The 24,047-nt window shown below is 56.3% G+C and overlaps 2 protein-coding genes across 6 annotated transcripts in view; one reads left to right on the top strand and one right to left on the bottom strand.

The window, feature by feature from the left end:
• Positions 1 to 2,472: 2,472 nt before the first annotated feature.
• On the bottom strand, positions 2,473 to 23,796 carry PDGFB (platelet derived growth factor subunit B). Of its 4 annotated transcripts, none has more exons than XM_027540747.1 (7): positions 22,411 to 23,796; positions 14,047 to 14,143; positions 11,658 to 11,747; positions 10,311 to 10,519; positions 8,917 to 9,058; positions 4,424 to 4,577; positions 2,473 to 3,922 (listed from the first exon to the last, which is right to left on the bottom strand). In XM_027540747.1, the coding sequence occupies exons 1-6, from the start codon at positions 22,471 to 22,473 to the stop codon at positions 4,450 to 4,452; spliced, it is 729 nt and encodes a 242-aa protein (XP_027396548.1). In that variant the 5' UTR covers positions 22,474 to 23,796; the 3' UTR covers positions 2,473 to 3,922; positions 4,424 to 4,449. The 4 variants fall into 4 exon arrangements, with proteins under 4 accessions (XP_027396548.1, XP_027396547.1, XP_027396549.1 ...); XM_027540746.1 differs by having other exon boundaries at positions 2,473 to 4,071; positions 22,411 to 23,795; XM_027540748.1 differs by having other exon boundaries at positions 2,473 to 4,071; positions 4,424 to 4,574; positions 22,411 to 23,793.
• LOC113892211 overlaps positions 18,744 to 24,047 on the top strand; it is a 60,061-nt gene continuing 54,757 nt past the window's right edge. The window contains exon 1 of one of the 2 annotated variants that reach the window (XM_027540744.1): positions 18,744 to 20,905. In XM_027540744.1, coding sequence (XP_027396545.1) covers positions 20,163 to 20,905 — 743 coding nt within the window. In that variant the 5' untranslated portion in view covers positions 18,744 to 20,162. The remainder of the gene's footprint in view (positions 20,906 to 24,047) is intronic. The other variant, XM_027540743.1, reaches the window with a different exon arrangement.

The raw sequence follows: 24,047 nt of genomic DNA, 5'->3' as shown, positions 1-24,047 counted from the left end.
AGTGACTTTCCCAGGATCACTACATGACTGAACCAGGACTATACCCCAGGTTGTGTAAAAGCGTTGGGATTCTGGGGTTCCTGGTCTGATGTTATGAAATAGTGGAAACACACCAGATGTGGCGTTAGCAGAGGAGGGTGTGGTTGGGATCCAGCCACTCAGGAGCTGTGTGATCTTCTGCAAGTCACTTACTCTCTCTAAGCCTGTTTGCCATTACTTCACCCTTCATTTCCTCCTCCATTCCTTAAAACAATCCCACTGGTATTAAAAGGTCATAGATATTTTTCTTTACAAGTGTGAAAGGTCCATTATTTTGTTATGTTACAGAGGCAGCCAACTCTAAGCCTCCAAGGAAGGCTACAGTTCTACTCTAGTTGAGGAAGAAGTATTGCTAACTGGGACAGAGAAGATTCCTGGGGTGTGGGGGTAGGGGTGGAGAACAAGATCTGAGTGGGCCCTAAATAAAGGAGGAGAGTTCACAAGGTGATGCTAAGTGCCCAAGGATTGTGGAAGATTAATGGTCCAACCTGGGAGCCATATCATCTCTTTCCCAGAATGAACAGGGCTATATATTATGATTGAGTTTGGTTATGAACAGAAAACCTCAAATAAGAGTAGGTCAAATAGAGATATTTCCTCCTTTCTTATGTAAAAAACTCTTGAGCTCAGCGGTCAGGTGTCAGGGACCCCCGGCCCCTCTGTTGTGCTCCACCAGTCTCAGCACTTTTTCACCTCAGTGTTCAGGATGGCTGCTGAAGTGCCAGACATCACGCCTGTATTACAGCCCACAGGGCAGAGAAAGGAACCAAGAAGGGAATGCCCTGTCCCAAGCAGAGTGGATTCTGGAAGAATGTCATTTTAGGTTGGTGGTTCTAAAACTCAGAGAGGGCCCACCAGGACCCTAGAGGCCTATAGGCTGGACACTGCAGCTGCCTGGGATGGCACAGCCGGCAAGAGCACCCGGGAAGGGGCAAGATATAGGCAGCTCTGCCTGTTTCACCCAGGACGTTCCTGCAGCTGTCCATGGAACATCACAGCTGCTTTTCAGATGCCGAGATGTCACATACACTGGGCCCTCCGGCTGCCTGCTAAGTTCCATCCCCTCCTCCCGAGCCTTCTCTAGTGCCTTGGGACCCAGAACCCTGGGGTCTGGGGAATGGGGAGGGTTCTAAGACAGGCTGGGCAGGCAGGGGTAGAAGTCTTCAGATAGGGCCCTCTGATCTGCACTGTCCACCGCCACCACTGCAAGCACAGGGCTATGAATCCCCAGATGAATCTACACTAAATAGCTATCCAAGACCCTGGCACAGACAGACACAAAATACGGGATCAAGGTGAATGAATGAATGAATGAATGAGTCAGTCAGTCTATCAATCAGCCAAATAACCAACCAATCAAGGGGTGCCCCAATGTTATTCAGTCCAACCTCAGCCAACTTGTCACCAAGCTGCCAACTTGTCACTTACACACTTCCAGTGACAGGGAGCTCGCTACTTACAGGGGCAAAACGGTTTTAGTTTTAGATTGTCCTTATCATGAGTCAGATTCTCCACCTCCTAGGTTTCCCTGTCAGCCCCAGTCTGCCAAAGGGCTTCTCAGGTGGTGCAGTGGTCAAGAATCCACCTGCCAATTGAGGAGGCTCAAGAGATGTAGATTGGGTCCCTGGGTCGGGAAGATCCTCTGGGAAGGAAATGGCAACCCACTCCGGTATTCTTGCCTGGAAAAATCCATGGGCAGAGGAGCCTAGCCCATGGGGACCCAAAAGTCCCCTAGTCCATGGGGACCCAAAAAGTAGGACATGACTGAGCACACACACAGTCTGCCAGCAGGTAAGACCCAGATACATGAAATCAGACCCAAGTCTTCAAGGATGAGGGGAAGCACAGAATCCCACAGGTGAACCCAGGAGACCACAAGCCTCCTGCTCATCTTCTTGTGCTTCAGATGGGGCTCTGACCAGAGAGGGACTATGACTTGCCCAAGGCCACACAGCTGGCTAAGGGCTGAACCAAGATCAGACCCCAGTCCCAACCTTGAGCTGTGCTCCTTCTAAACCCCACACTCCTCAGGGACCTCCTCCAGCCTTCCCCACAGTGGGTCTCCCATCCCACAGCCAGTCCCACCCCGTGATGCTGAGAATCCATAGAGATCTCTTTGTAGAGACCCTCAGACTAGAGAAATTCACCTCTTTTCACTGCCAGTGACGGGCACAGGGCTGGCAGGTGGGGCCCAGGTATCACAAGCTGCAGTGGGACCTAGCTGTACAGAGTGGGTTGCCTGGCTCTCACCCACTCCCGGAGGCCTCCCTCAGAGCAGTAGGCTGGCATGTGTGCATAAGCATGTGTGAACGTGAGTATGTGTGCGTGTGCGTGAATTTGCGCCTGAGCCTCCGGGAGCGAGAGGAACACGCCGCAAGCTGTCGGCAAATCCTGCCAATGCAGAAAGGGTAATTGTCGCACGCAGTGCCAACAGACAGATCTCGGGCGGATTCATTTGGTTTTGTTTTGTGGTTATTTTTTTTTTTTACAACTTTAAATACGGAATATAAATAAATTTTAAAAAATAAAAGGAAAGCCCCCAAAAATATAATCACCGACTTTACAAACTGAAGAAAGCAGATTTGGGAGACAGCAGGGAAGAGGGGAAAGTGCAGAAGAAGGTGGATAGGGAGGTGGGAGGTCAGACCCCACCCCTAGGGGGCCCTGGGGATCTTTTCCCTTTTCTCCCCCACTCCCAGCCCAAGAGCTGGTTTCCTGGGAGGAGCCACCAGATCCGGAACTCAAAAGGATCTAAGAGGAGGGGCGTGAGCAGGGGCATGGAGCAGGGTTGCCCCGTCCCTTGGAGACATTCTCTTGGGCTTTTCACACCTGCCTGAAGGGAAGACTGCTTGAGCTGAGGACTTGGGGTAATGGAGGCCACATGGACAAATGCTGCCTCCGTGCCCCTCACCAAGGGCTTACTCCTGTCTGACCACTCCAAATCGTGGGCTGGGTCATAGACACAGCCAGTCCACACAGAACCTTCGTGTCAATTAGGAAAAGAATCCCTCCATTTGCCAAAAAATTGTCATAATAAATACACAAATTGACCACGTCTATGGTGTGTGTGAACTGTGATCCCCACATGCAGTGCCCTTGTGCAGTGCACACCCTGTACAACCTTACATGGCAGTCTTGGCTGGCCTGGGATACGATGGGCAGGCACCCTGCTGCCCTCTGGCCCCTGGTTTTCTGTCCTACAGAACAGTGACTGGGGTTATCTGGGGCTTCAATATGGGGTCCAAGAGCCCCTTGGTGGCACAGATAAGGGAGGAGACACAGGATGGAGGTAGAGAGATGAAATGGGAAACAGTGAACTGGGGTGGGAAGTGGAAGGAGGCGGTGGATGCCCGGGTCACCACCTACATCCACCTTCGAAGCAAACTTCATCCCTAACCCGTCTGAGAGAGCACTTGACTGCCTGGTGCTCTGGCCACACCTGCCCAGAGGAGTCCACGTCTTCCAATAATTCAAACATATTAAATGAAAAGAAGCCACTGTGAGCAGAGGTGACCAAGGGGAGACGACCGGGCCTGGGCACCGCAGGAGGAATTCTCTCCAGTCTATGCTCCCCACGTGGTCTCAGCCACAGGAGTATAAGCACCCTGGCCGGCCTGGGGGTGCTCGCATCAGAGCTGGCTGGGGGTCCGGGGACCAGGTGGGCCATGCTGAGAGGTCCTCAGGCCCACGCGCAGGGTTTCAGGCCAGTCCACAGCACTGGGGAAGGAAGCCCCTTTCTCCCAACAGCGACCCCATCAGTCTCTCTTGCACTTCTATCCCATTTTTGCCAGGTCAGGAGAGGAAGACAGCGATGGAGTCCAAGTCCTTCGTTTCCTTCTCGAGCTTCTTGGCAAGACGCTGGAGGCCACTGAGGGAAGACCCACTGGTGGAAGGGTGGACAGACGCGTGGAGGGGTGGGGGAAGCACCATTGGCCGTCCGAATCAGGCATCGAGACAGACGGACGAGGGGAACAATATAATCACTCCAAGGACCCCATGGGGGCAATACAGCAAATACCATATTAAATAACCCTGTAGGCCAAGCAGAGGGACATGGGGGTCAGAGACAGCCTGGGGCTCCATCCCACACTCACAGGCAACCAGGGGCAGGGTTGACCAGCTGTCTCTGATTTCCAGCAGCACTTAGGACTGGGAAGTATGAGGTTTAGACCTTCCAATTCCTTTAAGATGTACTGGGACACAGCTGGGTCAGGGCCTCCCCCAGCCCCTTACCCAACCTGCCCCGTGAAAAAACTCGACTGATAACTGGCAAGAGGGGATCACGGCTTAGAGCCTGGATTTTGTAGGGGAACTGTTTCTCCCCCTCACCCCTGCCTCAGCCCAAGCCCAGGCCGGGGAGAAGGAGCAGAGTGCTGGCCCTCACCTGCCCACACTCTCCTGCAGATGCCCCTAGGCTCCGAGGGTCTCCTTCAGTGCCGTCTTGTCATGCGTGTGCTTGAACTTCCGGTGCTTCCCCTTGGGGGGCCGGCGGACTCGCACCGTCCGAATGGTTACCCGAGTTTGGGGTGTCCTGGCTGCTTGAGAGAAAGAAAGGTCTGGTTAGCAGGTGGATGAGACCGGCTGAGGTCGGGGCATGTCAATGCCCCCTTGACCAAGGCCTGCCACAGACCTCTTCAGATCCTGCAGGCTAAGGGGAGGGGAGTCTGGGACCAGACCTTCCAGGTTTGGATCCCAACTCCACTGCTCACCAGCTGCACCTGAGGAACAATGACTGAGCCATTTTACGCCTCTGCTTCCCCATCTGTGAAATGGGGATAATACACTGTCCACTTCATAGGACTAGTGGAAGGAATAGTATGCTGGCCAACACAGAGAGGAACAGATGAGTTCTGGCCTCAATTTATTTGTCATTATCCCACCGACACTGGCTCTTGTTTCCATGCCCTTGAACCTGGCCTGGACTTGACCTCGTTAACCAATATAAGGAGGCAGACTGGTACTGGCCAGGTTCAGACATGAGCCTCAAGAAGGCCTGGCAGCTCCCACCTTTGCACTTTGGGGAACCCTGTGCCTCCACATAAGAAGTCTGGTTCCCCTGCTGGGGATCCCATCGTGGAGGCCATGGGGTGAGGAGAAGCCCCGGACTTCAGGGAGAGGGACAGAGGGACAGAGGCCCAGCCGTCCCAGTGCAGCCTCCAGATAACTGACTGCAACCGTAAGAGATGCCAGCAGGCCCACCCAGCTGAGCCCAGGCAACCCACAGACCAGAGAACAGAAAATGGCCATTGTCTTAAGCCACTAAGTTTAGAGAAGAAGTGATCAGCAAAAACAGCAGCTGCTCTCATTCACTTGTTTCTTTCTTCCCCAGTTTGACCTCCTACTGAGGTTTCCTCCTACCCACTTCAGCCCCTTCTGGTCGGTCATGGGATGCGGAAGCCACTAGGCTTTGAGCATAAGCACACCTCCCACCAGGGACCTGGTCCTCTCCCCCACTGCAACTGTGGTCTACCTGGCCCTCACCACCAGCACAGCAAGGTGGGCCAGACCACCGGCATCCGAACTGGGCTCTGCCAGGAGTTAGCTGGAAGCTTTGAGCAAAGCCATGCACACTCTCTGCCTAAGTTCCCATACCTTTAAAACAGAACAGCTGCCCTGGCCTCCTAGGGTTAGGAAATAATGCGTGGAAATCACCAGAAACCCTTAGCTAACACTTACCATGCACCTGGCAAAGTTCTAAGCCTTTTCCTCCTCACAGCAGACAGAGATGTGAATAGTTAACAGATGAAGAAACCGAGACAGAAAGTCTGGAATTTTAACCCAGGGATCTGCCTCTGGAATCCATGCTTTCAATCACTGGACTGTAAATCACTGTGCCTAAAAGTCTTGACCAAGGTTAGCACTTCACTTCTATCTCTCTTCCTCCTGGGCTGCTAGGAAGACAGCCTGGAAATGAAAGTTTTCTCTGCCAAGCTCAAGGCCCACCTCTTCCTGGGAGCCTTCGGAGTTTCCCCCTTGGCTCATCCAGCTCTCTGGGGGCCAACACTTGACCTTCCACCTCACAGACACAAGTCCCCATGAGGCACTTATCCCACTGCAGCAAATGCGAAATTTAGGGACTCAGGTGGGTCTCAGATCCTTCTTGAGGGAGGCTGCCCAGGGTGGCCACTGAAGGGCCAGAGACCGAGCCATCAGCAGGACACTAGGTTGGGCAAAGCCTGAGCAAGTTCAAGGTCATCACTCAGCTCATAAGTGACAGAGCAGAGATTTGAGCCCAGGAGGCCTGACACTGACCATCACATGAGCCATACTGCCAGCTGAACTGTCCCCCAGGGCCAAAGTGCTGAAGCTAAAATGGCAAGACCTACATAGCAAGTGGCTGAACATGCCTCCTAAGAAACTGGTTTAGAAAATCCTATGAGACAAAGGCAGGGAAGAGAACCCCATTCTAAACATAAAGAAGAATATAATTTTTCCTGAATAGAAAGCACTCTCCATAGTTACTCTACAAGTAATGTACAGCACGTCAGTTTGAAGCTGTCAAATTATCGCCCTTTCCCAGGGCATCCCTGCCTCAGCTCGGCTCTGAGAGCAGGAGGAAGAGGCTGACATGGCTCTGCCTTCAGGGAGCTTGTTAGTAAGAAATGACAGTGAGATTGTCCTGCCCCCTAACCAAAGAAAGTTACTGAAAATCAAAACAGTCACTTGCATGGATTTTTTTTTTTTAATGCTTATCTAATACTATTGCCAGGAGAAACATCAACAACCTCAGATATGTGGATGACACCACTCTAATGGCAGAAATTGAAGAGGAACTAAAAAGACTCTTGATGACTGTGAAAGAGAGTGAAAAAACTGGCTTGAAACTCAACATTCAAAAAACTAAGATCATGGCATTCGGTCTCATCACTTCATGGCAAATAGAACAGGAAAAAGTGGAAGCAATGACAAATTTTATTTTCCTGGGCTCCAAAATTTCTGTGGATGGTGACTGCAGCCATGAAATTAAAAGACGCTTGCTTGCTCCTTGGAAGGAAAGCTATGACAAACCTAGACATCATATTAAAAATCAGAGACATCACTTTGCTGACAAGAGTCCGTATAGTCAAAGCTATGGTTTTTTCCAGTAGTCATGTACGGATGTGAGAGCTGGACCATAAAGGAGGCTGAGTGCCAAAGAATTGATGCTTTCAAATTGTGGTGCTGAAGAAGACTTGAGAGTTCCTTGGACTGCAAGGACATCAAACCAGTCAATCCTAAAGGAAATCAACCCTGAATGTTCACTGGAACGTGTGATGCTGTTCACATGTTCACTTCAGCTTCAGTGATGCTGAAGCTCCAATACTTAATGTGAAGAGCCGACCCGCTGGAAAAGGCCCTGATGCTGGGAAAGATTGAAGGCAAAAGGAGAAGGGGACAGCAGAGGATAAGATGGTTAGATAGTATTACCAACTCAAAGAACATGAATTTGAGCAAACTCCGGGAGATAATGAAGGACAGGGAAACCCAGTGTGCTTCCTTGGGGTTGCAAAGAGGCAGACACAACTCAGTGACTGAACAACAATCCTATTAACTTAATGAGTCTCATATAATCCTTACTTTTCTCTGAGGAAGAAAAGATAGCACAATACAGTCAAAAGAACCCCAAACTAGACGTTCCAAGACCTGGGTTCCAGGCTCAATTTTGCTGCTGTGCAACCCTCATTAAGTCCCTTAACCTCTCTGTGCTCCAGCAGCCCTATTAGTAACACAGAAGGAGGGACTTGTAAGGTCATCTCTAGCTCTAAAATTTTTAAATACTTAAAAAGAAGAAATGAGCCAGTGACAGCTGTCAGAGTGAGAGAAGAGCCAAGAACAAAACAGAATACCTGAATTCTAGTTATGCCCCTATCTGAAACTGGCTGTGTGGCCTTGGGCAAGACCTCGGCCTATCTAGGCCTCAGGCATCTCTTCCATATAATGTAGAGGAGGCAACTGGACCAGATCATTTTTTAGTCCATTTCAATTCAAGTCAAACTGCATGCATGCATGCTTAGTCATTTTGGTCTATCCAACTCTTTTGACCCCACGGACTGTCGCCCGCCAGGCTCCTCTGTCCATGGGATTCTCCAGGCAAGAATACTGGAGTGGGTTGCCATTTCCTTCTCCAGGGGATCTTCCTGATCCAGGGATTGAACCTGCATCTCTTATGTCTCCTGCATGCAGGAGGTTCTTTACCAATAGTGCCATCGGGGAAGTACATGTAGTTAAAATCTCTCTGGTGATTTTCCCCCACTGCCCCTAATTCCTTCATCAAGGCTACAAGGGAAAAAAAGGGTGGGGGGGGAAGGCTACAAGGAATTAATTTGATTTTTCATTTCCAGGACAAGTTGTCAAATATCTGGATATGATATATGCATGGGGTGTTCTCTTATCCAGGTCATGGTTCCTCCCACCGTTTCATGCACTCATAAACAAAGCAGGGGGCTGTGGTAGCAAGACAGGGAGGGGGGCTGCCCTGGACGGGGAGGCCAGCAGACCTCTAGAAGGAGGTGACGTCTGACCTTAGACCCAAGTGAGGAATAGGAGCTAGGCTTGGGAAGAGCTAGGAGATGTGAATTTCACCCAGACGGACATGTGCAAAGGCCCTGAGGCAGAAACTTAGCTGGCCACTCAATAAGACCACCCTGGCTGGGCTGGCATAAGTGAGGGGCATTGGTTGGAAACAAGGACAGAGCGCCAGCTGGGGGCTACATACTCGCATAAGCCCTCTCAGGCAGGGGAGGACTCTGGACTGTTGTCAGCGCTATGAAAAGCTTCAGGTGAATTTAACCAGGGGCGTGCCTGATCCAATTCTCCCTGAGTGTCCCCAGCAGCTGCCATAGGAGAAGGGGGCTGCGGGGCTGAGCAATGAGAGGCAGACCTTGGATGAGCAGTTACCTCGCTGCTCCTGGGAACTCCCCGGGGTTCGGGTCACGGCTCGAGCCACCACCGTCTCACACCTGCACGCCAGGTGGTCCACCAAGGTGACGGTGGCCTTCTTAAAGATCTTCTTCTTCCGCACGATCTCAATCTTTTTCACCTGGAGGACAGAACCCCCAAAGTGCCTCTGAAGGGGACCACATGGGCAGGGGCCCGAGGGAGCCGCCTGCCTGCTCAGTATCCCCTGAGGTCATCTTTCCTCGAAAGCCCAGAGGGCGGCAGGGCAGGCGCTTCAGCCCGAACAATGGCAGGACTTTGCCCTCTGCCCTCATAGCTTTTCCATCAAAACAAGCCCTCCCCACCTGGCCTCCGGCAGTCCCCTTAGGATCCCCCAGAGAGGGAGAAAGGCATTTCCGGGTTGAATGTGGGGCCTGTGGTATCCTCATTCCCTGAGCGCCAGCCAAGGTCAGGGGCTGCGGCAGAGGCGGGGAGATGGTTGTCTGGAAGGAAGCAGGGGGAGGCTTTATCCAGGAGGGAGGCGGGAAGGGGGAGGTCAGCTGTCAGGTGTCCATCCATAGAGTTGGCAGGGCTGGGGACAGGAGATATCATGGCGGTGGACGCCGGGGTGGAGAGTGACATTGGCCATCTCGGGCCCAGGGCCCAGACTTGAAATAGAAGGGGGACATAAGAAAAGGCCGTGGCTGACCACAGGGGCGGGGAGCATGGTGAGGAGGCAGAACACTTGGCAAGAGGAGATAGGGGTCACCTGTCGGTCCTGGGCCCTGGGGAGGTGTGCCGTCCACCCAGCAGCTGCTGTGTGGCAAGGCTGGCCAGAGGGGTGCGGAAACCTTTCCACGTGAATCAGAGACTTCTCTGGCCCTGCCCTGCCCTGCGGAGCTCCAAGGACGGCTTCTGCTCTAAAATTTCCCTTGAATCACAGTGTATACCCAATCTTTCCAGCAAAGGGGCAGGCTTCAGCCTTCTGACTCTCTGCTAGGGGCTGCCCCAGCTCTTGCAGGGCCTGCTGCCTGGAGAGCGGGGTCTTCTGTGCCCCCCTTGGTGAAGACATGACTTGTTGAAGGGAGATAAGTGGGTGCTAAAAATGCTGGGGCACCTATGAGCCCTTCTCTGTGTGGAAGAAAGAAAATGGAGATCCCTGTATAGGGGAGAGCTTTGGGGAAAGCTGAACAGCTGCTCAGAAGATCCTGAGTGTCCGGTATGTTAGGCACCTGTCTGTTGCAGGAACATTTGGCGATTTTATCCACCTGGGGGCTTGTCTGTGGCCATGATCACCCCAGCCTGGGGGGCCTCCCCACGCCTGTCGGCCTTCTCTGGACAGACCCCAGGAGCCCTCCGGGAAGGCCTCTGCACCCGCCCCCAACCCCATTCCGGGCTGGGCGAGGGCTGCGCACCTGCACCTTCCGATCCTGCACCTGCGTGGGGCGGCACTGCACGTTGCGGTTGTTGCAGCAGCCGGAGCAGCGCTGCACCTCCACGCAGGGTGGCCACACCAGGAAGTTAGCATTGGTGCGGTCTATGAGGCGCCGCGAGATCTCAAACACCTCCGTGCGCGTCTTGCACTCCGCAATCACGGCTGGCTCTGCGGCGACCGTCGGGGAACCTGGAAGGAGCAGGGACCTCCTTCAGCGGGGGTGGACCTGTCCAGAGGCCCCCTGGCCGGTAGAAAAGCCCAGGGCCGAGCCCTTGTAGGACTGCTCGCCTTCAGAAGCAGGCAAGGCCCGTCCCACCTCCTGCAACCCCGGGTTGGAAGGTTACCAGCCATGGGCCTCGGGCAGGCTGCTGATGGGCTCGAGAGCTCAGTTTCCCCATCTCCAAAATGGGGTTGAGGAGATCTACACCCTAGAACCACTATAAGGGTCAAGTTAGATCGTTCTGAGAGTGCTGATCTGTGCTACATGTCAGTTCCTCCACCATTTTATTCTACGATTTCACACATTTATAAGTTTGCCCAGTATGTGGCCCTTACTTGTGTATTACCTTACATTGCTGTTTACACTGTAATATAGTCTTATCTTGTTGCTTTTTTCAAGCCTCAGTTTCCCCATCTGTGAAATGGGACAATAACTCTGCCTACCCTGCACTTGCCAGTTGAACAAGTAATGGGAGTGAAACTTGGCCTGCAGCAGACTGACAGTCAGTGCTGGGGCAACCGCCATCTGTCATTCACATACAGAGGGACTGAGGCTCTGAGAGCTAAGTTAGCTGCCCAAATTCACAGAGTAAGGAAGGAAACCCAGGCCACTTGATTCTTATATGGCAGGGCCCCAGCCTCAGTCTACAGCATTTGGGGACCGTAGGCAGACAGTGAGGAGGAGGGGCTTGGAATGGGCACCTGCCTCCCTAAAAATGCTGCTGTGGGACCCAGTGACCTATATCCTCCTTTGCCTGATGCGCATCACCCCTTGCTGGCTGTGTGACCTCAGGCTGCTTCTTCACCCTCTCTGGGCTCCAGTTTTCAACTCTGTAAAATGAGGTCAATAATATCTGCCTCCCTGGTGGAACTAATGAACAAATGAGGGTTTGAAAGAACTATACCGAGAAAAGAGTGTGTGTTGGGGGAGGGGAGAATGATGACTCATCTCCTGGATAGAGGGTATTTAAGGATGGCTACACACTTTTAGCTCCACGCCTTCTCAAGCGTCAGGACGAAGAAGCCGGCCCTCCAGCCTTGGCTGGCCATGTCCCCAGTTCTCTGTCCCCAGCTCCCACCTTTGAGGGGCCATCACCCTCAGTCTTACCTAGGCTCCTTCTCCCACGGGATAAGCTCTCGAGCTCGCCTCCAGAATGGGACCGGGTCAAATTCAGGTCCAATTCAGCCCCGTCTTCATCTGTAGGAGGAGGTCAGACACACTGAGAACTGCCGGACCAAGGCCGGAATCTGATGGGGATTCCAGGACAGGTGGGAGGATTGCTCCCCTCCCCCACCCCCACTGGACCACCACCGCTCCGGGGAATAGTGTCCCCTTCTGGCTCCCTGTACACCCGAGGGTCCTATCTCTGAGGAGGGGCCCCGCCAGGCAAACAAACGCCAGGGTAGCCGCAGGGCTCAGAGGGTGGCGGGGCCCTTGACTGCATCGCCAAGGGATCGTCAGCCCCACTCCCGGCCCTTCCACCACATATTTGGACAGAACCCATGTCAATGGAGTTAAAAATAACCCATCCCCTTTGCTACTGTAAGAGAACCCTCCTTGGCCTCCAGGGCAGGGTGAGGACCCAGAGCTCTGAAGGCCAGTTTCCAGTGCCCCTCCGCCCAGCGTTCCCACAGGAAGTGCTGAATGGAGAAATTCCCAGCATCCCCAGGGGGGACCAGCATGCCCTGGACACAGCCCCTCCAGAGCCCCGGACAATGGCGCAGTTGGGCGGGAGAGAGAGAGGGAAGGCGAGGGGTGGGGGTGGGGGCCAAAGACCGAGAGAGGGTGGAGAGCCAGGTCTGCTGGGGTAGGGGCGCCCGTGCCCTGCCCCCTTTCAGGCACGAGTCTCTCTCTAGGCCCCAGTCTTTCACTGTGTTTATATCTCTCCCTCTAACCTTGTGCCCCGTGTCTGCCCTCAGCTGTCCATTTACTCCTAAAGTCACAAACCACAGCTCCCTTCTCGAGCCTGTGCGGCCCTCACCTCGGTGTCATCAGCATGCCTTGAAGGCATCTCTCTCTCTAGCAATGGCAGCCGGAAGCCGCTGCAGGAAGTGAGGGCTGCAGAGGACTCGGAGCTCCATGCTGAATTGTGGGCAGCCCCTTCTACCTCTCCGATGGTTCAAGGGTCAGCAAATAAACCACGAGGACATGGAGGACAAGCTCCTGCCCACTTCACACAGCACCTCATCTCTTTTCCTCTGTCTCCCCAGCCCACTGGCCCTGCCCAAGACAAAGCTCCCCGCTCATCCGTGCAGGCTCCCGGGGGGTCCTGTTCAGAGGAGACCGTGCCCTAACTGGTGCCTTTCCGTCTAATCTGCTGCTCCTGCGTCAGCGCGTCTGTCTGTCCTTCTCACTCCCTTCCTTTCTCTACCATCTCTGGAATGTCCCTGGTGGGGATGAGATGGGGAAAAGATGTGCTTTGTGGAAAGGTTAAGTTGATTAGGAAAAAAATAGCCACATGGTTGCCTTGAAACAGGCCCACTATTGAAAGGTTCATCTCGGAGATCCCGACCCCCACCAGGGGTACGTAGGGGCTGCCCGAGGGTGGGGGCCAAGGGCCTTGGAAAGAAACAGCAGAAAGGCTAAATTTGGCAGTTGCCCCATTGTGTTGACCAGGGCTGGCCAGTCGGGCATGGGGTGAGGGGTGTGGGAGACGTGGGGTGGGGGGCCTGGTGAACAATAGGTGGGCCCAGCTGGGTCCCCCTCCCGCGTGCCTCGCCAGCCCCCGGCATAGGCGGGTTTGAAAGGGCCCGAGAATGCTTTTGAGAGGGAGCCAGGGGCCCAACGGGGAGAGGAAACAAAGGCAGGAAATGCTGTCCCCCGTAGATAGCAGTCTGGGCAAGGATTACAAAGTGACAAAGAGACAAAACCCCAGAGGGAAGGGGAGCTGGGGGTGCAGGGGGGGTGCCGACCAGGGCTCCAGGGAACAGGCCAGAGGTTAGAATAGAAAGGAATTTGCTCTGAAGACAGCGTTTATAAATACATTCCCGACCCAGCCCGTCAGCCCCGCCACGTGTGTGCCACCAAGCACGTGCCCATGCGCTGGGAGCGCTCTTGGGCATGGGCAGGGCTGCCCATTGGTCCAAGCCAGGTGTCCCCAGGAGACCTTGGGAGACTGGGCCCTCGGCCAGAGGGGCAGGGAGATGGCTCCTCCCGCCCCATCCTCCCTGGTTGAGTCTACACCTGGATAGACATTCAGCAGATGCCCTGGGCACCTTCTCCCCGCCCCCTCCTCTTGGGAACCCGTCCTCTGCACCCCCGCCAGAGCCACATGTACCAGCCACATGTACCAGCTTCGTTTGCCATGCCCCACGTCCCAGGTAGCAACCTCCCGCCTACTCAGGCCTGCCCTGGACAGGTGTGGCCAAGCCCTCCCAGGCAGCCACGGGCCTCTGGTCCTCTGGATGTCAAGGAAGAGGGCGTGTCCTTGCCCGGCCCCTTGCAGCTCCCCAGGACTCAGCGAAGGGCCAGAGCACTGGGTGAGGATTCAATTTACCTACGGAGTCTCCATGCAGCAGGCGCTGGAGGTCATCGAAGGAACGGATGGAGTGGTCACTCAGCATCTTGTAGAGCTCCTCGGGAATGGGGTCTCCCTGCCAGGCAAAGACGAGGGGCCAAGTGAGCTGAGAGCCAGGGCTTTCCAGCCATGGCCCTCTTCCTCCCAGCACACACACACTCCCTCCCATGGGAAGTTCCCGCAGGGCCCCTTGGCCAAGGGCAAGTGGACAGCCAGGATGAAGGCCTGTGGGGTGGGGTGAGGGCAGATTCCAGGCTGGACAACCAGGAGCACAGAACCCTGGGACCAAGTCTCTAAGACCCAGCTCAGATCTGTGTCCCTCACCCCAAACAGACCCCAGCTTGCTTTAAAGTTAGATTTGACCGTATGTATCTGTTTCCCCTTGAAATCCATATTCTTGCCTGGAGAATTCCATAGACAGAGGAGCCAGGTGGACTAGAGTCCATGGGGTCGCAAAGAGCCAGACATGATTGAGCGACTAACATACACACACACACACACACCTGTCTCCCCATCACACTACAGGTTCCGGAGGCTCCAACAATCTGATTTCTCTCTGCTTCCCCTCCACACCTGACAGCTAAAGGCAGACAGCATTTGTCATGGGAGATCGAATTATCCCCACTGGACAGATGGAAAAGCAGTGGCTCCCATGGCTGATTCATGTCAATGGATGGCAAAACCCATCACAATATGTAAAGTAATTATCCTCCAATTAAAATAAATAAGTTAAAAAGAAAAAAAACTCAAAAAAAAAAAGAGGCTCAAAAAGGTGACATCCTTTGTCAGAGTCCTATAGCTGATTATCAGCAGAAGCTGCATTCAAATCTAAGTCTTTATGATGGCAGAGCCCGTACTCCCAGCCTCCTGGGTATACAAGGTGTTTAATAAGTGCTTGAAGAGCTGGATGGTCTCAGGAGGCCACATGTACTTGTCTTATCTGTTTAGTCTCTCACTCAGAAGAGGAGAGAAGGGAATCCTCAGCTATGGCCAGGAAACCTGAAAGTTCACCCGTGCCCCATGCCCAACCAAACCCTATTTTTAGAGCCCTCTGGCCTGCCACCAAAAACACTTGAAACTTAATAAGCACTTTAACAGGCCCTGTTTGAAGCTGGGCTTCCTCCAGGGAAATCACAGGTCCCACAATAACATGACAGCAGCCCTCATAGGAAGGTCATGGCCACGTCCCCCACGGTCCAAGGAGACCTGAGGGGCTGACGGCAAAGGTCTTAAGAAAGAGGTGATGGCAGAACAGAGGCTGAAAAGCAGACTCTGACCATCAGCATCTCTGGGCAAAGATGATGCTCTGCGCAAGATCGGCTGCAGGTCCGAACTCACATCCCTGCAGACAACACACGCACGTGCACGTGCAAGCACACAGAAGGGCCCTGTCTTGTGCGAGGAGCCCCAGGGAGGGCATCAGCAGACCAGGCTTACTACTGCCTGACCTTAGGTTATACAATTCCCACCTCAGTTTCCCCAGATTAAGACGAGAGGTGCTCCTGCTCCAGCTAGTTCCCTACGTTCCAAGGACTGGAGTGCTAAGGGGTTCTGCACAGGCCGTCTTGAGAAAGAGCTGCCTTCTCCCTGCCTGACAGGTGAAGGAGGTCATCCTGCCTTGTGGCCAGTCCCAGGGATGCTCCCAGAAAGGTTTGTTAGGAGCCTGGTGATTGATGAGGTTTTAGCCTCCCCCAAAGCTCCATTTCCTCATCACTTGCAGCCCTGGCCACTGGAGTCAGCCCTGGAACCAGAAGACCCAGGATGGAGCACGGCCATGCTTTTAAAGCAAATTCCTTAAGAGCCTTGAGCTCAGTTGCTTCATTTGAACGTGGAGTGTATAATCCTGCCCGGTGCCTAGGGCTGTCGGGAGAGAAGCATGAAGGTCTAGCAGTTAAGCCTGGCTGGAAGCTCGGGTCCACGACTGCACAGCCGGGAAACCAGATGATACGCGTGTGAGATGGAAAGGATATCAACTCGGTTGGCCTGCACTTGCTTTTCCCATCTCCAGCCTGCCCTGCCTCCTCCCACCCAGAGAGACCACGCCTTTGTTGGTCTCCAGATGTGAACACAGGACCCACTTCGTGCAAGGGAAAGCACGGGCTGATCTCCAGTGAAGCCCAAAGCAGGCCATGCCGCCTGAGGGTTCTGTCTGTCTCAGAGTGAGTAGTCCAAAGAGCTGGATTCCCCCTCCACAGCTACTGACCGTCCCGTGAACTCAGGTTGGCCACCGCCCCTCTCTGGTCCTGGCTCTCATCTATGAATAGAAGGGGTTGAAGACACTTGATTCAGTTCTCATCCTGCCTGGGGGTGGCTAGAGAAGCAGGAGAGGGAAGCCAAGGGTGGGGTACCCAGCCAGGTCTCCTCGGCTTCTTGTGGAGTAATGATTCATAATTCCCCAGGAGAGGGGCCCAACGCCCAGGCCCGAATGGCACATAGCACTCATATCAAGATCTCCTTGCCCCCTAGAGCACCGGCTGCAGCTGCCAGCGATGGCAGAGCAGGCAGGTCCCCAAACCAGCCTAGCAGATGCTCCTGACTCGGCTAATGATGCCAAGAAGATGCCATCTCATGGAAGCAAACCTCCCAGCCTGAGAGAGAGACTGGGGAAGTGGGAGAAGCACACAGTAGGCGCTCAATAAATGCTGGTAAAATGCATGAAGGACTCTCCCCCTCTCTCTGGGGTTCCCTTCTGCATGATTCTCCCACCCCATCCACCAGGAGGACCACTCCCCAAGCACCCTGCCTCCTAAAGAGTCTACTTTTTTCCTAAGCAGAGAGGTGATTCCTGCATGTGCTTTCTGTAATTTGGCCACCAGATGCCCAGAATGCCCTGAGAGCTCCTGGATTTGATACTAACACCACAGCTAATGTCTATGAAGTGCTAACCACAAGGCAGGCACTGAACTAAATGCTGTATCAATGACCAAACCCAAGAGGCTGGTGCTGCTTTTATTCCCATCTTCCAGATGAGGAAGCTGAGGCTCAGAAAAATGAAGTAAACAGCTACAAGTCTACACGACTCCTAAGAGGCAGAGCAGAGCCCCCTCTCCCAACACCACGGAGGTGCTCCTCGGTTGCTGTCGGCTCCCTACCCTGTGTGTGTCATGAGCGGTGGTTCTCAATCAGGGGCGAGTGGGCCTCCAGGGGACACTGGCCATGTCTGGAGGCATTTTTGGTGGTTACAAATAGAGGAATGCTGCTGGTATCAAGTAGGTGGAGGCCAGTGCAGCTGCTAAACATCCTTCTATGCACAGGACAGCCTCCACAATACAGGATTCTGTGGCCCCAAACATGCACAGTGCAGAGACGGAGAAGCTCTGTAGTAGACAAAAAGGCAAAGGCTTCAGCTGTCACGGAAACCTGGGTTCTTGGAGTAAGTATTTTATTTATTTATTTGTTGGCCTTGTGGCATACTGGATCTTAGTTTCCCCACCAGGGTTCAAACCCATGCCCCCTGCAGTGAAAGAACAGTCTTAACCACTGGATCACCAGGGAAGTCCCGGAGTTAAGTCTTTTAACAACCTAAAACCTCAGCTTCTTTATCTTTTAAATGGAGCTCACAATACCTCGCGGGGGTTATTGGGAGGTAGAATCAGACCTAGCAGAGCAGCCAACAGATTGATGGGTAGTTAATGAGCCCCGCTGTGGTCCGCGTCCATTTCTTCTGTGCGGCTCCTTGAGGGCAGCAGTGAGTAGCACGCATGCGTGGGGCCACAGTGCAGGACATTTTTGAGGATAACAGTGGGTGGGTGGAAAGCTGCCCACCCAGGGGAGATATGTGACTGTGCGAACCACAGGAAATGACACCTGAGCCCCACACTGGCACTTGCCGGGGGGCCCTGTAGGCTGGTGGGTGAGCCCCTTCCGGGGCTGGGGGTGGTTGAGAGGTGGGGACATTTCGCCTTGTGGTCAGCTCCAGGATGCGATGCCCTGGGGGGGACTCGGGGCACCTGCCGGGGGTCAGAGTCTCCTCGTGGTGTGGGAGGGTGAGTAGTCCAGAGTCTGGGTTTCCTGAGCACAGGTTCTAGAAACCTCCTTAAGGTGGGAAGCTCCCCTTCGGAAATGGGAAAGGAGGCCTGGCACCCTGATAAAGCTGCCCCAGATCTCAGGCCTGGGGTTCCTGGCAGGGCGAGGGCGTGGCGAGAGAAGGCAGCTGGGGCACAGCCAGCCTCCTAGGGAGCCAAAGCAAACAGCCTCCTCTCCTCCCCACCCCACCCCACCCCACCCCCAATGCCAGCTGCAGAGGTAGGAAGGGCACAAGCTGGCTGAGGCCAGGTGAATTACCTGCTCCCAGCCAGGCTGGCAGATTAAAGGGGCTTGGACCCCACCCTCTGCCTGGGCCTCAGCGCGCACACAGATACACACTCCCCAGGCTGCCTGAAGTTCCGCTGTGGGAGACGACCAGGGCTTGGCCCAAGCAACCAGGGGCGTTGTCAGTGGCTGGCAGAGGAAGAAGGCCTCAGAGCACCCGCCTGCCTGAGAGTCTCAGGCCTGATTTAGATTCGATGCCAAAGCCAAGCCCTTTGAAGAAGCCTTCTCTGGGCAGACCATAGAAGCCTTTTAGAACCAGCCTTTCCCACCAGCATTTCCCTGCCCTATTGCTCCTGGGACCCTCCCTCTCCCCCATCCTTATTACGGTTAGCCCAGCACCCCCCCCCACCCCCCCCAGTGGGCTCCCTCCTCTCCTTCCAGCAGAAAAACTGTTAGACTGGGAAGAGAGAGGCCAGAGCAGCAGTTACAATCCTGGCAGTCCACTGCAATCACTGCCCCCAGCCACGACCACCACCCTGATCCCAACTCCCAGCATCCAGTGGGTCCCAGGAATCTGCATTTTCAAGAGACCAGGTAATTCTGCTGCTCTTGAGAAACTCTGAGCTAATCTAGTCTTCCCTCTCTCACGCGTGCTTTTAGATGGTGGAAACTGAGGCCCAGCTCAAAACACCCAGAACTATTTGTGATCTCACTTTCCTTCTGTTTCTTCCCCTCTGTCCAATCTTGGCAGTCTAAGTCCCAAGACACGGAAAAGAAAGACATGCTTGTCTCTCAAGACTGGGGAATGGTGCAGGGGGACTCGAAGATGTCTGCTGGAGAGCAGGAGAGCTGTACTGGGCTGCCCTGGGTGAGGACGGAATGAGGCCGTGTTTATAAAGCACTTAGCAAGCCTGAGATACATGTCCGGTCCTTCCCTCCCCCTTCAAGGATTCACTGTCCTCTCCACAAATATTTACAGATTATCCATCATGGCCAGGCACCATTCTAAGCAGGGGAGACAGTGGTGACCAAGACAAAAGCTCTCTAGTGGAGTTTACACTCCAGTGAGGAAAAATGGGTAAGAAACAACTAAATAAATCAGAAAATGAAGGTAACTGCACTAGAAGGGGTACTTCAATGGAGAAGGGGGGGATGAGGGAAGATTCTGAGAGGGTCTTAGGGGGCCCATGGCAAGTATTTCTTTACTACTTCTGCTGAATCAATCTCTCTCTCTCTCTTACACACACACACACAGTTCGGGTCTTGGACCAGAGCCTTCAAATTCTGTTTGATCCTAAGCTTGCAGACACTTCTAGGGTTGGGAGATTCCAGCAAGTCAGTCTCCCACTAAGTAAGGCCATTAGCAAATAAGAAAGAAGCTGGGTGATGAAGGTCTGTGGGCCCTTTACTTCTTCTCGGCAGAAGGGTGCTGAGGCCAGAGGCATCACATGACAATGAGTGTCACCCTCCCGGAAGCCAGCTCAGCTAATGGAGATGAGACCTTATGGACTTCAGCCGACCCTCAACCAGGCCCCACCTCAGAGCTCCCTACCCTTCCTTCCCAACTGCTGGCATACAGCGGACAGGACCAACCTCAAGGCCACCTCCACCAGGAAGCCCTCCTGGATTGGCTCCCATGTCACTAGGTTTTCCCTTTTCCCTTTAGGTCTCCTCCCTCAGAGCCTCCTGAGGCTTACGCAGGCTCTGCAGGAAAGTGCTTCATAAACTGCAAAGCACGACACAACCGTGAGTTCCTGAAGACCACGTTCAAGGATGCTGTGATTCAAGTGAGGAGAGAGGCACCAGCTTCCTGGCCAGAGCCTCCGCACCAAGCACACACCCCCATGGAGTTGTGGAACAGGAGGAGGAGGTGCTGGATGAAGCTGGAAATGGAAAGGGCAGGCCTGGAGAGGCCTTTTCCAGCTGTCACCCAGCCTCCCCAGAGCCGGCTGGGGAGGGAAAGACGACAGAGCCGGCTGGGGAGGGAAAGACGACTGAGCCGGCAGGGGTGGGAAACCCCCTCAGCGGTTCAGGGCCCTCAGTCTTGGATGGAGGGTCAAAGCCGGGCCTATGTGAAGGGAGAAGTGCTCTGGACATCACAGCGCTCCCAGTCACACCAACATCTTTTTCGGCCACCTGAGGATGGTTTGAAAAAGCAACTACAGAGGGGTCATGCTCGAGGGGCGTCGGGCAAAAACCAGCGCGTGCTGTGGAGCCAGGACCTGACGGGAGGGTTCCTGTTTCCATCCCCTCATCGGACCCAGGAAGGAAATGGGGTGGCTGCAGAGGTGACCAGGTTCCAGGGCCACCTGTTGCGCGGGGGTGGGAACCTGGTACAGGGTGGGTGTACGAGCCCTGCGTGCCTGTGTGCGTGCGTGGGTGTGCGCGCACGTGTGCTGAAGCTGCGTGTTCGGGGGCCGTGCGTACGTGTGTATGCGGTGCGCGCGCGTGTGCCCCGCGTGTGCACGGGCGTGGCGGCGGCGGCGGGCGCGCGACCCGGCCGCGGTAGTGCGTGCCCGTCGCTCTGCGCACCCGCCCGCCCGCCGGAGCGCAGCATCGCCTCCGGCCAAGAGTGTGCATGCGTGGGGTGAGTGAGCGCGAGTCGGGGGGCCGGGCGGGGTGGGCTGCGGAGAGCAGAGGCGGGGGCGCTGCCGCCGTTCCCAGGACGCCCTGGCACCGGGCCCAGCCCCCCAGGCCCCGCGGCGAGGCAAGCGGCAGCTGGGGCCGGCCGGCGCCCCCCTCCCCAACAGCTGGCCGCGGCCCGGGGGGCTGCGGGAGCGGAGAGGAGGGGACGTCGGGAGGGGCCTGCAGGCGGTCGGGCCGAGCCCCGTGTCCTCCCTCCCGGGTGCTGGCCGCCGGGGATGGGGGGGGCGGGTGGCCGCGGAAGGGCGGGGCCCCAGGGCGGGCGGCCGGCGGCCCTCGAGGAGCCCCGAGAACAAAAGGAGACGGCGACGGCTCCTCCGTGGTCAAAACAACCTGCGCTGGCGGCGGCCCAAGGCCCGGCCGCGGCCTCGGAGCTCTTCACCTTAACCCCTTCGCCGCCGCCGCCTCCTTCCTGCGCCTCGTCGGAGGCCGAGAGCGGCCGGTCCTCCCCCCGGGAGCGGGCGAGGTGCGGGTTCCCGGCCGCGGCCGAGCGTTGGCGGGACGGGACCCAGGCGCGGCGCGCGGCCCGTCGCCCTCTCCTCCCCGGCACCTCGCGCCTCCTCCCTGCCCCGCCCCCTTTCCCACCTGGATTCCGGGTAGACTTGCCAACTCACTGCTACGTGAGGCTGGGAGGGGTGCGGGGGACCCGTACGATCTGATAGCTCCCGCAGACGTTTCCCTATCCCAGCTTCCTTGCTGCGGGGCTTTTCGAGGCGGCGTGTTCCGCACCCTGCGATCGGGGGAAGAGAGGTGCGTCCTCTCGCAGGGTGCGGGCGCAGGTATGGCGCGGCCTCAGGCACACACCGCCGCCGGGGCTGGATTCCCTACGAGCCCCTATTCCGCCCCTCAGGCCAGGTGCCCCAAACCTCTCTCTGCACCCACCGCGCCCAAGACTGCAAGCGGCTCCGGCACTGCACTCTGGGGCCGGGCAAGACCTGCACGGCCCGGTGGGCACCCGCCCCGACCGAGAGGAGGAGCCGGGGTAGTTCGCAGACCCCCGCCGAAGCTTGGCGTGGCTGCCGCCGGTGCGCGAGCTCTCACCTCCGGGGCAAGCCGGGTCCTGGGCAGGACCTAAGCTTAACCGAAGTGGGCTCGCGAGGACGCGCTGCCTGCTGCCTAGGCAGCACCCCACCCCTCTTGCTTGGGCTAGGAAGGGGCTTATTCTCGGGTTCTTGGAGGGGTGGGGGACAGGACCACACACACCTCCTCCCATGACGCTTAAAAGATCGGAGATCTGAGATCCCCCCAGGGAAAAGAAAGCCACGGCTGCCCCCTCCCCTTAGAGCCTAGCACCCCCCGGACCTCGCGTCGCAGCCCTCGGAGGTCACCTCACGCCCGCCGCCAAGCCCACGGGTCCAAAGTTCACTGCAGCGAAAGGAGGGGGCGATCGGGAGGCAGGGATGGGGTAATGAATGAAGCGAAGCAGCCCCAGCCGCCGTCGCAACTCACCTCGGCGCTGACCAGACGCAGGTAGCAGCAGAGAGACAGGAAGAGCGCCCAGCAGCGATTCATGCCGACTCCGGGCCCGGCCCCGCGGGGCCCCGGACGCGTGGACCGAGCGCGCCGCCCCCGCGGCCAGGGTGGGGGGCGGGGGCTGGGGAGGGAGGTGGGCTCTGCTCGGGTCTGCGGCAATCAGGCGCTCAGGCCGCTGCAGCCGCCGCCACGGCTCACCCGCATGGCCCCCGGGCGCCGCCGCCCCCAGCCCGGGCTCCGTCGTTGGGGGGTTGGGGAGGGCCTGGGCGCGGGACCAGGGTCCGAGGCCGCTACCTGGGCGGATCCCGAGCCCGAGCGAGCATCCACGGCCGGGGGGCTGCGTCGCGAACCAGCCGAGGCGTCTAGCCGTGTGGGGGCGCCCAGGGGACTCCAACCTCCAAGAGGAAAAAGAACACGGCAGTCGATGGTTGTCTTCACTCCGCCGGCTAAAGGCGTTTTCCGCTGCCCGCCGGCTTAGCTTTTTTGCAACATTTTCTGGAAAGGTCCCTGAAGTCGGAAAGTGCAAAGCTGGGCACCTCAAAGCCAAAGTCTCCCCAAAAAAACTTTTTCCAAAGTTGGTTCTGCAGCGGCGGCTCGAGTACCCGGGCAGGGAGAGGTGCAAACTCCCGCCCGGGCCGGGTGGGGGGGGCCGGAGCGTGTGCGCCCTGGCGCGGGGCCCGGGCGGCGGGCACGGCTGCTCCGCGCGCGCGGCGTGTCCGCTGCGCCCTGGGCCGCGCCCGGCAGACAGGTGGACGCGGCGCGAGTCTGTCGGTCCGTCTGCACGCCCTCTCGCCGCTCTGGACGTCCTCTGCGGGCTGCGAGCTGCGGCTGCTCCGGCTTTCTCTTTGCAACGAGGCTGGAGGGTGGGTTGTCTTTTTTTTTTTTTCCCCTTTTTGCGCGTGTGTGTCTGTGTGTGCGCGCAAAATATCTCTATCTGGGGAATGAAAGATGGGCGCTGGCGGCCAGAGGGGAGCCCTCGGGGAGGCAGCGGGGGAGGCTGCGGGCGCACGGGGAGGCAGGAGGAGAAGTTGCCACCCTTTCAGCTGTTCCGGCCTTTATAAAGGAGACGGGAGAGTGCGAGAGGTGGGTGGAGACAGCTTTTCCTCTTCTGGCCGAGAGTCAGTAACGGGAGGGTGGGGAAGGCTCCAGGAGGGCCTGAGGCGAGGAGGGGGAACTTAGGGGTCTCCGAAAGCCCCGCCGCCCCTCTGCCCAGGAATCCGGTCCCTGGCAAGGGAGAACTAGGGACCATCAAACGCTGGGCCCCTCAGCAGTGTCTGTGGCCTGGTTTCTAGCCCACGTGGTTGGGGGCCAGGGTGTCTCCCAAGCCGCTGGCTTGCAGGATTCCAAGGCGGCACCTCCAAGACTGGAGGTTTGCGGCCCTAGCCCAGGCGTGGTGCTGAAGCACTCAGGCTCTGCAATCCTGCCTGGCGCTGAGTAGCTGGGTCACCTTGGGCAAGTCACTTCCTCTCTGTGCTCCTCCATCTCGCCTCAAAGTGGGGTGGGTGGATTGTGAGGACTTAATGCCTGGAGAGGGCAAAAAGCACCCAGCCCCAAACCAGCCACAAGGTGATCACACAAACCCTGCAGCCCGAACCATGCAGCCAAAAGCCTGA

Source organism: Bos indicus x Bos taurus, chromosome 5 (genome assembly GCF_003369695.1).
Source record: "Bos indicus x Bos taurus breed Angus x Brahman F1 hybrid chromosome 5, Bos_hybrid_MaternalHap_v2.0, whole genome shotgun sequence".
Classification (NCBI taxonomy): domain Eukaryota; kingdom Metazoa; phylum Chordata; class Mammalia; order Artiodactyla; family Bovidae; genus Bos; species Bos indicus x Bos taurus.
Note: the sequence above shows the minus strand (reverse complement) of the source record. Positions and strands in the feature narration are given on the sequence as shown.